Source organism: Podarcis gaigeae (assembly GCF_964106915.1).
Source record: "Podarcis gaigeae genome assembly, chromosome: 3".
NCBI lineage: Eukaryota > Metazoa > Chordata > Lepidosauria > Squamata > Lacertidae > Podarcis > Podarcis gaigeae.
In genome coordinates, this window is record NC_139680.1 from 118,693,567 (window position 1) to 118,706,103 (window position 12,537).

The 12,537-nt window shown below is 49.7% G+C and overlaps 1 protein-coding gene across 6 annotated transcripts in view; it reads right to left on the bottom strand.

The window, feature by feature from the left end:
• The window catches only part of NCOA1 (nuclear receptor coactivator 1), a 288,605-nt gene that overhangs the window by 38,959 nt on the left and 237,109 nt on the right, over positions 1-12,537 (bottom strand). For all 6 annotated transcript variants that reach the window (XR_014562729.1, XM_083733007.1, XM_083733009.1 and 3 more), the window contains 2 exons: positions 11,489-11,636; positions 9,483-10,839 (listed from right to left, as the gene is read on the bottom strand). Coding sequence is in view for 5 of the 6 variants with exons in the window: in XM_083733007.1 (XP_083589133.1) it covers positions 9,483-10,839; positions 11,489-11,636 (1,505 nt within the window). In the remaining variant the exon portion in view is untranslated. The remainder of the gene's footprint in view (positions 1-9,482; positions 10,840-11,488; positions 11,637-12,537) is intronic.

Here is a 12,537-nt window from a genome sequence, read left to right on the forward strand (position 1 = left end):
GTGGGATAGTGTTCTCGAAGCTACCAGCATGAGTTTGACCAAACTGCGGGAGGCAAAAGAAGACAGGAGTGCCTGGCGTGCTCTGGTCCAGGGGGTCACGAAGAGTCGGACACGACTAAAGGACTAAACAACAAGAAGCTCATGTGTGGGTTGCTTGAGTTGCAGCTGAATTGTTCCCAGGTCCCCTGTCAAGATCAACCTTCCCCTGTGCTCTTGATCAAGGGAAACACAAGACCCTAGGTGCTGTTGGACAGTAAATGCCTCCCCACAATGGGTGAATGATCTTTGCCACAGCTGCTTTGTCTGCTAAGGATGGGCCCTCGGTTGGGTATTGATGCAGGACAGCTATGTCTCATTAGCTCAGATCCAAGGTTCATTCTCTCTCTCTCTCTCTCTCTCTCTCTCTCTCTCTCAGATCAAAATTTCTCCACGGTTATTTGTAAGAAAAACTGCAAGAGACAGCCTTGTCTGCTTAAATCCATTCTATCTCTCCCTCCTCTCTGTCTCTTCACTGACACATTTTAGCAAATCTCCTCAACAAAGGAATAAGCTCTGGAAATGTACTTGAAGGTGGGAATGTGATCTAAGGAGACAATTCGAGAGGAAATGATATAATGAGAAACCAAGCCTTAAGAAATAAGAGTTTACTTGCATCGTTTTGCTCAACAAGTGTAAAACAAAGCATTCTCCGTTTAACACAACCAGCCCTGGCTATGGTATGCTATACTTGTTGTTGTTGTTTAGTCGTTTAGTCGTGTCCGACTCTTCGTGACCCCATGGACCAGAGAACGCCAGGCACCTCTGTCCTCCACTGCCTCCTGCAGTTTGCTCAAACTCATGCTGGTAACCTCGAAAACACTATCCAACCATCTCGTCCTCTGCCGTCCCCTTCTCCTTGTGCCCTCCATCTTTCCCAACATCAGGGTCTTCTCCAGGGAGTCTTCTCTTCTCATGAGGTGGCCAAAGTACTGGAGCCTCAGCTTCACAATCTGTCCTTCCAGTGAGCACTCAGGGTTGATTTCCTTCAGTATGGAGAGGTTTGATCTTCTTGCAGTCCATGGGACTCTCAAGAGTCTCCTCCAGCACCATAATTCAAAAGCATCAATTCTTCGGCGATCAGCCTTCTTTATGGTCCAGCTCTCACTTCCATACATCACTACTGGGAAAACCATAGCTTTAACTATACGAACCTTTGTTGGCAAGGTGATGTCTCTACTTCTCAAGATGCTGTCTAGGCCTGTCATTGCCCTTCTCCCAAGAAGCAGGCGTCTTTTAATTTCGTGGCTGCTGTCACCATCTGCAGTGATCATTGAGCCCAAGAAAGTAAAATCTCTCACTACCTCCATTTCTTCCCCTTCTATTTGCCAGGAGGTGATGGGACCAGTGGCCATGATCTTCGTTTTTTTGATGTTGAGCTTCAGGCCATATTTTGCGCTCTCCTCTACTGCATAAAAACTACAGCTAGAGTAGCCATGAGCTGAGGCTGTTGCAGTTCAAAACTTCTGGAGGCTGGCAAAGTTTACAATAATGACTTGGGTGATTTGCATGCTGCTTTCATCATGACGCAGGTGGCGCTGTGGGTTAAAGCCTCAGCGCCTAGGACTTGCCGATTGAAAGGTCGGCGGTTCGAATCCCTGCGGCGGGGTGCGCTCCCGCTGCTCGGTCCCAGCGCCTGCCAACCTAGCAGTTCAAAAGCACCTCCAGGTGCAAGTAGATAAATAGGGACCGCTTACCAGCGGGAAGGTAAACGGCGTTTCCGTGTGCGGCTCTGGCTCACCAGAGCAGCGATGTCACGCTGGCCACGTGACCCGGAAGTGTCTTCGGACAGCGCTGGCCCCTGGCCTCTTGAGTGAGATGGGCGCACAACCCCAGAGTCTGTCAAGACTGGCCCGTACGGGCAGGGATACCTTTACCTTTACCTTTCATCATGAGTGATTGATTGATTGATTGATTGAATGAATTAATCTTTATTTGCGTCAGCCCGACCGGCCATAGCAATAAAACAACAATACGATATACAAAGAATAGAAATAAAAAGTCGGTTATATAAAATACATTTTAGGGTTTTGAATCAGTAGTCAAATAGTGGATCTTATTCTGATTGCCCCAGCTAAAAACCTTTTGCTGTCACCTGCTCATCTTGATCTGCCAAGAGACAGGACACTGTGGCAGTGGTTGGGTGACCCAGAATGGACATTTGGAGTAGGTGGTTTACTTAGCCGAAGTGCCACAGAAGCACCTCTCTAAACATGGATGTAGCTGCCATTTAGGCCACAGCCAGGCTGGCATTAGGGTTCTTGAACGCCCATAAAGCACACCTCTCAAAAGCAGTCCTGCTCTCTGCATCTCAGAAGCAATAAAGAGCAAAGGTCCAGGAGGAAGAAAAAAAAAGCAAAGTCTTATAGAGTCATGGAAATCAGTGCAAAGGCCACCGAGTTTAAGCCTCTGTAATGGCAGGATTACAAAGGCTAAAACAAAGCAACAGGGAAACAGCTCAACAGAGAAAAACTAACAAGTAGCGGAGATGTAGAGCACTTTCCATTCTGAAGGAAATCAGCCCTGAGTGCTCACTGGAAGGACAGATCGTGAAGCTGAGGCTCCAATACTTTGGCCACCTCATGAGAAGAGAAGACTCCCTGGAAAAGACCCCGATGTTGGGAAAGATGGAGGGCACAAGGAGAAGGGGAGGACACAGGACGAGATGGTTGGATAGTGTCTTCGAAGCTACAAACATGAGTCTGACCAAACTGCGGGAGGCAGTGGAAGACAGGAGTGCCTGGCGTGCTCTGGTCCATGGGGTCACAAAGAGTCGGACACGACTAAATGACTAAACAACAACAAGAGCACTTTCCAGACCAGGAGCAGCTAGGAGGGCAATGCTTTGCATGTAGAATGCTGCTGCCTTGCTGCTTTCTGGAGTGGCAAGGGGGGATCACATTACCCTGATCCTCAAATCACCACACTATGAATTTCTGAGCCCTATTCAAGGCATCAGCATCAGTACCCAAAGCCCCAAACGACAGGAACCTGAGAGAATGCCTTCGCCCTCCACAATTGCCCTGCCCAGCCATTAAGGTTCTGCAAAGAATGCCCCTGCTTGTTATTCCAGCTTCAGCTTCTGTAGGGCTGGCGGTGATGTGCGACAGAGCATTCTTGGTGGTGGCCCCCCACTTATGCAGCTCCCTCCTAAATGACATGCAGTTGTTCCACACCAGGCCTCGTTTAGGCACTCTCTGTTTAACTTGGATCCTTGGAATGTAGCCAACCTTCTTGGCTGACTGCGTTTTCTTTCCAGGTTACTGCGGTTCCTATTCTGCTTTCATTTCTGGCTAGGTTTTTAACTGGTTTTAAAAATGTTTTGTAATTCTGTGCGCGCGATACTGTATTGTCAGCCACTCTGCGCTCCCATTGGGAGGAAATGCAGGACTTAAGTACCAGGGGGGAAATAATAACTAAAGAGATTTATGTTGTGCTTACTCCGTGCTCAAAGCACTTCACATGCCCTGTCTCAGAATATCACTATAGGGAAAGCCAGGGCAATTATTCCCCTATTGCAGAAGAGGGTTCATGGCAAACTGGCTCAAGGAGCAGTGCTTTCAGTTTCAAGTCTGTGCACATGTGCTGGGTGTGCAAGGGTCGCAGCAAGAGAGGCAGTGCCGTGTAGTGGTTAGCGTGTCTGACTAGGAACCAGGAGAGCAGGGTTCAAATGCCCACTCAGCCATGAAGCTCACTGGGTGGTCTTGGGGGCCAGTGGATGCCTCTCGGCCTAGCCTACCTCACAAGGATTAAATGGGGGGGGGGGGAGAACCATGTACGCCACTTTGAGCTCCTTGGAGAAAAAGGCAGGGTAGAAGTAGGACAGAGATAGAGAGCTAGATTGATAGATAAAGATGATAGAGATCGGTGATAGATAGGTAGATAGATAGATAGATAGATAGATAGATAGATGATAGATATAGATAGATGATAGAGATGATAGATGATAGATAGATAGATAGACTATAAGAGAGATAGACAGATGATAAATAGATGATAGAGCTAGCTAGCTAGATGATAGATAGATGGATAGATAGACAGATAGATAGAAAGATGATAGAAAGAGAGAGAGAGATTTAAAGATCTGCTCTTGGACAGACCCAGAACTGTGTCGGCAAACAATGTATGTTAAGAACATTCTGTTGTGGATCTGGACACTAGCGAGAGAAGTGCCCCCTGAAAATTTCTGCTTGAGTTGCTCTCTCCTCCAGTGACTGATTTTTTGGCACAGATGAGATTCCAACTTGCTCGCACAGTTATTATTCATTTATTTCATCCATTTATACCCAGTTCTTTCACACCAAAGGGGCTCCCGGAGCAGCTAACATGTACAAGGGTAAAAAAAAGAAGAAGCAACCAATTCAAAACACCCGCTCCCCCAGAGAGATCACTAGAAAGCAACTGAAGAGCACTAGGAACACACGACAGCCCTCTTCAGACATTCCTTTGTCTGCACGCCAGGAGGAGGAACCAAGGATGAGCTTATTGACCTGGCCTCTGCGTGACGGAGGGTAAATGTCTGCTGCAGGGGGGAGCCTGCTGTACTCACATAAGCTCCCCCCTGCACACAGCCCCCCATGGAGGGTGCAAGAGGAGGTAAGACTTGAGTGTGCTCATCCCTGCTTCTTCTTTTTGCATGGAGAAAGGGACATCTGGAGAGGGCTTGGGAGGTACAGGAACCAGATAGGAAGCATGGTGGTGCAGGATAGGACCTGGAAAACCAGGGTTCAAATCCCCACCTGGCTATGGAGCTTGCTGGGTGACCTGGGCCAGTCACTCACTCCCGGCCAAACCCACCTCGCAGTTGTGGTGAGGATGAAATGGGGAGGAGAACTATGTAGCCCCACCTGGAGCTCCTCAGAGGAAAGGCTGGTTATAAATTTGACAAAAACAAACAAAAAGGTAAAAGGTCAAGGACCCCTGGATGGTTAAGTCCAGTCCAAGGCGACTGTGGGGTTGCGGCGCTCATCTCGCTTTCAGGCCAAGGGAGCCGGCGTTTGTCCACAGACAGCTTTCTGGGCCAGCAAGTCTAAACCGCTTCTGGTGCAACGGGACACCGTGATGGCAGCCAGACCACATGAAAACACAGTTTACCTTCCTGCTGCAGTGGTACCTATTTATCTACTTGCACTGGTGTGCTTTTGAACTGCTAGGCTGGCAGGAGCTGGGACAGAGCAACAGGAGCTCACCCCATCGCGGGGATTCGAACCGCCGACCTTCTGATCGGCAAGCACAAGAGGCTCAGTGGTTTAGACCACAGCGCCATCTGCGTCCCTAAACAAACCAAGAAACCAACAACTAGATAGGACTGCTTCCACAATGGGGTTTGCCCTCTCCTCTCCCTTGTGCCCCCTGAAATGGGCTCTGGGGGTGGGATCAGGAGAAACCCCCTCCCACAGAACAGCACAGGGAGGAGGGGGCTGTTCTTGTCTAGCCAAAATGTCCTGAAAAAATGATTGCCTTGGTGCACCGCTAAATTCCTCCCCAAGATTCTTTGTTTAGCTAGTCCAGTCTTGCGAATGGTTGCAGTTACTCGGGACCTAGAAAGAACCTTACCCACTGCTCCCCGATCCTTCTGAACTGGAGATGCTGCCAAGGGCTGCAAGTGGTTGACCATCTGCATACAGAGCAGGTACACTGAAGGCACAGTTGTGTTTCCTAGTCCAGGATATCAAAACCAAATGGAAGCAGGGCCAGTGAAGATAAATAGTGCATCTGCTGAGCTTGACAAATCACAGGAGAGGCCTGAGCAAATCCGCACATTTCAGGACTTGCACTTGGGCAAAAAAAATGAGAGGCACAAATACAAGATGGGTGACACCTGGCTTGAGAGCAGTACATGTGAAAAGGATCTAGGAGTCTTGGTTGACCACAAACTTGACATGAGCCAACAGTGTGACGCGGCAGCTAAAAAAGCCAATGCAATTCTGGGCTGCATCAATAGGAGTATAGCATCTAGATCAAGGGAAGTAATAGTGCCACTGTATTCTGCTCTGGTCAGACCTCACCTGGAGTACTGTGTCCAGTTCTGGGCACCACAGTTCAAGAAGGACACTGACAAACTGGAACGTGTCCAGAGGAGGGCAACCAAAATGGTCAAAGGCCTGGAAACGATGCCTTATGAGGAACGGCTAAGGGAGCTGGGCATGTTTAGCCTGGAGAAGAGGAGGTTAAGGGGTGATATGATAGCCATGTTCAAATATATAAAAGGATGTCACATAGAGGAGGGAGAAAGGTTGTTTTCTGCTGCTCCAGAGAAGCGGACACGGAGCAATGGATCCAAACTACAAGGAAGAAGATTCCACCTAAACATTAGGAAGAACTTCCTGACAGTAAGAGCTGTTTGACAGTGGAATTTGCTGCCAAGGAGGGTGGTGGAGTCTCCTTCTTTGGAGGTCTTGAAGCAGAGGCTTGACAACCATATGTCAGGAGTGCTCTGATGGTGTTTCCTGCTTGGCAGGGGGTTGGACTCGATGGCCCTTGGGGTCTCTTCCAACTCTATGATTCTAGGATATGCAAAACCTGAGCTGTTAAATCTAACACTGAGTGCCTTGCAAGACCATAACTCTTCCCCCCAAGTAAATATAATTTCAGGGGTTTCAGAAGCTTCCAAATCGGCGTATTTCAGGTGCGCAGGTTCCTTCTGGCCTGCACGGCCAGAAATGCAACCAGCACGACAGGATTCCTGCGAAACCGAGGTGCCCCCAAAGAGACGGCCTTTGCTTCTGATTTAGCGCTGCGATGGAACACAGGAAGCTGACATACGACGAAGCTCCGTTTACAAAGTCTGGGAAGAAACCAGAGAGAGCAGGCCAGGAGCAGCTGATGGGAAACTGTCAGCTCAAGGGCCTTTTGTGGGACAGGATACAAAGAGAGCTGAAGTCCCAGTGCCGGATGGGATCACCAAGTGGGGATTCCCAGATGAATGGGCCCCTTAATTTAATTAGGGCGCTTTAGGGCACTATTTGTTAACTGAGGCTTTCCAAGGGGCTCTGGGGCTACTCACACACAGAAGCCCCATTCTGACGCAAGCCTGTAAGTGGTCTCTCGCACTTGAAATGTCAAACTCTCCCTGGTCTGTTTGATAAAAAGGATTAACACAGCCTTATCCATGTTGTCATCTTCCTCAGCTGGAGAAGAAAAGAAAAGAAAGCAGTGCCCTCTCCTATTCACGGCCAATTGTAATGAATATTTATACGCCGAAATCTCTCTTGCAGGGAACCGTCATTGCCATTTAATAACTCTATTACAAGAGATAATGGTACCTTAAAGTTGCCGGTTCCCAGCCAGCGAACAGGAGGGAGACTGAAAATTCTCTTAGCTGTGCTTAGCCCATTCACAGACTCGCATCATATGAGGCTCTTGAATTCAGGAAATGTTGGGGATGAATAGCCCAAAGCCCTTTAAAAGCCTGTGAACTCCCCTGCCCTCCTATTGGTGATGCCAGAGGGGCTTCTAAAACAAGGTGTATCTCTCCATCATGCCGACAGAATCTACAATGCAGCCTTGCAACAGGCTTGACTGCAGAGATTTAATGCCACTGATTTAAGCAATCACTGGGCACACAATTCCTGCAAAATTTAATAAAACGAAAACACCTCAGTCCGCACGGAAGTTTGTCTTCTGCCTTACGCCATGGCAGGCACAAAGGGGCAGGCGTTGTGCCTAGCAAATAGTTCGCACTGCGGGCCTCTTTTCAGCGTGCAACTAAATTAAGTGATCTTTGAAGATATGCCCACTGACGCAGGTACACTTATATGAGAACTGGGCCAGCTGCAGGACTCTATTACCAACAGTGACAACATCGGTGGTGCTTTTGAAGTCTTGCAATTTCACTATCGAAACACCTGCCTGTGACTTTTGAGTCCTCAGATGCTGGTTGCGGCATGCGGCTATTACTCCATCTTACTATGATTTATAATAATAATAAATTTTTATTTCTACCCTGCCCTTCCCGGTTCAGAAAACCAGGCTCAGGGCGGCTAACAACAAATTTAAAACACTTGATTTATGCAACGAAAAACAGCATAAAATACGGTATAAAACGTGAACAACAATAAAATCAAAAATCAATTTAGGGGGAAAATCCATCCAAGAAACATTAGATGATCACCAGGGCTAGCTTTATATTTGTGGTGCTTTATACCATAACATGAGAAAAACAAACCAACAAACCAGCTCCTTGTTCTGGGCGCTCTGGTCTGAAAGCACGGCCCCCCATCAGGACTGCATTAGTGGCACTGCATGTCCCAAAATATATGAAGAGCTGGTGGATGTAAGGAAGACCATTTCTGGCCTCTCGGTTGCCGGGTGGCAAACCTGGCTTGGTTTTTCCTTGGTAGCGCAGCTTACCGGCCAGAAAAGAAAAAATGGATTGCTGGTAGCAGATCGTTGGCCCAGCCACCTGTCAAAGTGGTCTGCCACGGGTCAGATCCAGTTCCCTATCCCTGTTCTTAAGGCTCTGAGGATGGGGTGGAGAAGAGATGGCCACTAGCCGAGTGGAATCCTAGTGAGCTTTGGATCCTGAAACTGGCTAGGATTCCCTCCCCACCACAAACTCCCTTAGCCTGCAAAAGGGGCCCTGAAATTGAGGAAGGGGCATTTCAACCAAGCACGAGTTTCTGTGTATTTTCAGTAACAGAAAATAAATGAGCAGAGTGGACATAATATTATTGAAAACTATCACACATGTTTCATTTAAAGGGGAAGTTTCGTTAAGAAGGCAGAAAACTCAGTAGAACCATGCAGGTTGTACGGTAAAGATCATGCAAAAATCAACATGCCGTTCCTGACGTCGTTCCTAATGGCACTACCTTATACAGAGTCTGACCACTGGTCCATCTAGCCCAATACCCTCTACTCTGACTGGCAGCAGCTCTCCAGCAACGGAAGGTCTTCTCCAAGATTCATTTTAAACAGAAGATTGTGAGGACTGAACCTTGTGTGTACAACCCTTGTGTTTCACCCGCTGCTTCCTCAAAGGATCAAGGCTTGATAGACAGACTGCAAAAGGGTATTTCTAATAACGCCCTCCCTTCAGATGTGAAGGAAATAAGCAGCTATCTTATCTTTAAAAGACATCTGAAGGCAGCCCTGTTTAGGGAAGTTTTTAATATTTAATGATGTATTGTTTTTAACACTTGATTGGGAGCCGCCCAGAGTGGCTGGGGAAACTCAGCCAGATGGGCGGGGTATAAATAATTAATAATAATAATAATAATAATAATAATTACCCCCCTTCCAATATTGTGAGTTGAGCATCCACAAATCTCAGGGTCGCGCAAAAAGCTCACTTGCACTGGGATAGGCCTTGCAATCACAAACAGTTGTAGTGCCAAGCAAGGAAGGCGCGAGCCAACCACGGCGACCCAAGACCCAACGTGGAGTGACATGTTTGCTGCTCTTCTAGGACGAAAGGACCCCTTCCCCTGGGAGAGAAGACCCACCTGGCTCTGCGGCTGCAGCTTTCCCTCCTCTGGCGCGGGGGGCTTCGTGAGCAGGGACTGAGCGACGCCGCAAGGCTCCAGCTGCTCCGGGTTCTCCTTCACCTTGACGTCGTCCAGGCTCAAGGTGGGGTTGGACGCCAGCTCTTTCTCGTCCTTGTCCAGCAGGTAGCGAAGGAGCTGGTTGTCCTTCGATTCCTTTTTCTTTGCGGCGTCGGCCTCCAGCCGGGCATCCGGGGCCCCCGGGGTCTGGCTCTGCAGGGCAGGGGCCGCTGCGCCAGGCCCTGCGCTGTCCTTCTTCTCCTGCTCCATGGCGGCCAGGCTGCCCATGTCCGAAGGGCTGCCCTCCTGGAGGAGCCGGTGCAGAATCTTGTGCCGCTCCGTCAGGGAGCTGTGGGAGGACGGGCAGGCACTGCCCACCGGGTTCCCGGAGGCAGGGGTCCCGGAGGAGCCCGTGCAGGACAAGGGCTCCTTGCAGCTGGTGTCCACGTCAGCGTGCCGCAGCTGCTCCTGGGCCGTGGTGGCCAGGAGCTGGACCAGCTTGTGGCTGGTAGCCTGCAGGCCCTTGTGGTCGCCCTCGGAGAGCCGATCGCCGCCATGAAGCAAGCCTGGCTCCACAGGCTTGGTGCTGCCCGGGCCGCCGTCAGAGTGGATCATGTCGCACAGGATGGAGGCGATCTCCTTGCTGTCCTTGGGCTCCGTTTTCACAGGGGGCAGGCTCATCCGGCTGGGCGAGTTCTGGTTGCTGGGCTGCCGCAGGACAGGGGAGGGCGTGGAGTAGCCTACCGGGGGGCTGGGCCCTTCGGCCAGTCCCTGCATGGAGTTCAGCGGGGTGCTTGGGTACGGCCTGTTGCCAAGGGAGCCACTGGAGCCACAGCCGCTCACCATGCCCACTGGGGAGTGCGTGGTGGGCATGGGGGGAGAGAAAGGGTTGCTTGGCACTCTGGGCCGGTGGACCAGCCCGGGGCTCACCCGATGCCTGGGGGACATGAACTGCGGTGGGGTGACCCCGGGGCTGCCCATCGGGGAGCTGTTGTGGCTCATGGCATGGCTACTGTTCTGGGGACCGGCCTGGCCCTGGCTTAAGGCAACGTTCGTTCCCATCTGGCTCCCAGGCGAACATCCGAAAGTGGCTTGGCTGGGGGCAGCGTTGCTGCTGCTGCTGCCACTGCCATGCAGGCTGGATCCCGGCGGGTGGCCTGCTGCGCTGGCAGTTAGCATGCTACCGTTGGCAGGAGGAAGAGGGGAGGGCAGAGCCATGCCTTGTCCAGGGGAGATGTTGGGGTTCAGCGAGGGGCTGACGCGGGGAAGAGGCATCCCGGAGTTAGTGTTTTCTTGAGGTGACAGCGTGCCGTGTTCTCTGAGTCAGGAAAAAGAAGAGAGAGGGTGATTGGTGGTGGAAGGAGAGGGGCAGCTTGGGTGTTTCATATGCCCTAAGGCTTGGTACAGGACACGGGTGGTGCTGTGGGTTAAACCACTGAGCCTAGGGCTTGCCGATCAGAAGGTCGGCGATTCGAATCCCCATGACGGGGTGAGCTCCCGTTGCTCGGTCCCTGCTCTTGCTAACCTAGCAGTTCGAAAGCATGTCAAAGTGCAAGTAGATAAATAGGTACCGCTTCGGCGGGAAGGTAAATGGAGTTTCTGTGTGCTGCTCTGGTTTGCCAGAAGCGGCTTAGTAATGCTGGCCACATGACCCGGAAGCTGTACGCCGTCTCCCTCGGCCAATAAAGCGAGATGAGCACTGCAACCCCAGAGTCGTCCATGGCTGGACCTAACGGTCAGGGTTCCCTTTACCTTTACGGCTTGGTACCCACATAACTGCTATCACCGTCATTTGATACATAAGAGTGCCACCTCTGTGCCTGGTGTCTTGTGGGGTCACACAGGCAAAAAAGAGGCGGGTCCCCCGACCAAGGAGCTCACAGCTTAATTCAGATAATCCAAGGGTGGGAGGGAAGGGAGAAAGAGTAATTAAATGCGGGGGGGGGGGGGTGTTTCTTGGGACTCACCTCTCAATTATGTGGATGCCCATGATGAATGGCTGCATCTCCGGGCCTTGAGGGCAGCAAAGTCTGCACTTGGTATGAGCGCTCAGGACAGTCCCATCGCTCAGTGTGAACCGGTAAGATGGGCTGAAGGCTGTGCCCCGTGTCATCACTGGGGAGAAGGGAAACGTGGAGCGAAGGGGGGAAAAGAGAGAGAGAGAGAACGTGGGTTAATGGGCTGGGATGCCTTACATTTCATCATCATCATCATCATCACTTTTAATTCGTATACCGTCTTTCTATTTTACAGTTACAGATAGGTAGCCGTGTTGGTCTGCCATAGTCAAAACAAAAAAAAATTCCTTCCAGTAGCACCTTAAAGACCAACTAAGTTAGTTCTTGGTATGAGCTTTCGTGTGCATGCACACTTCTTCAGATACACTGAAACAGAAGTTTCCAGACCCTTCTATATAGTGAGAAGGTGGGGAGGGGTATTACTCAGAAGGGTGGTGGGAATGGGTGATTGGCAGATAGCACCCCTTGCTTTTTCCTGTAAGACCTATTGCAGTCGTTAAGATTCGTCAACAGGCTCATCACAGCTATCTGCCAATCACCCATTCCCACCACCCTTCTGAGTAATACCCCTCCCCACCTTCTCACTATATAGAAGGGTCTGGTGACTTCTGTTTCAGTGTATCTGAAGAAGTGTGCATGCACACGGAAGCTCATACCAAGAACTAACTTAGTTGGTCTTTAAGGTGCTACTGGAAGGAATTTTTTTTGTTTTTTCTATTTTACAATACTCAAGGCAGTTTACAAGCTGAAGAAACAAAAAATGTACGTCTTATAACAATCTAATGCAATACAAAAATGTGATAATAAAACATAACCTTAAAATAGGCAACCTACATCAAAAAGTAACCTTCAACAATCATTAGAATATTCTTAAATAATAATAACATATAAAAGTTAAACAGAAATCCTACTCAACAGTTACAACAAGTAATTTCTAAACTATAATCAATAAAACAATGGCAAGCCACAGTACATAAAATAATAAAATACAAATTGAG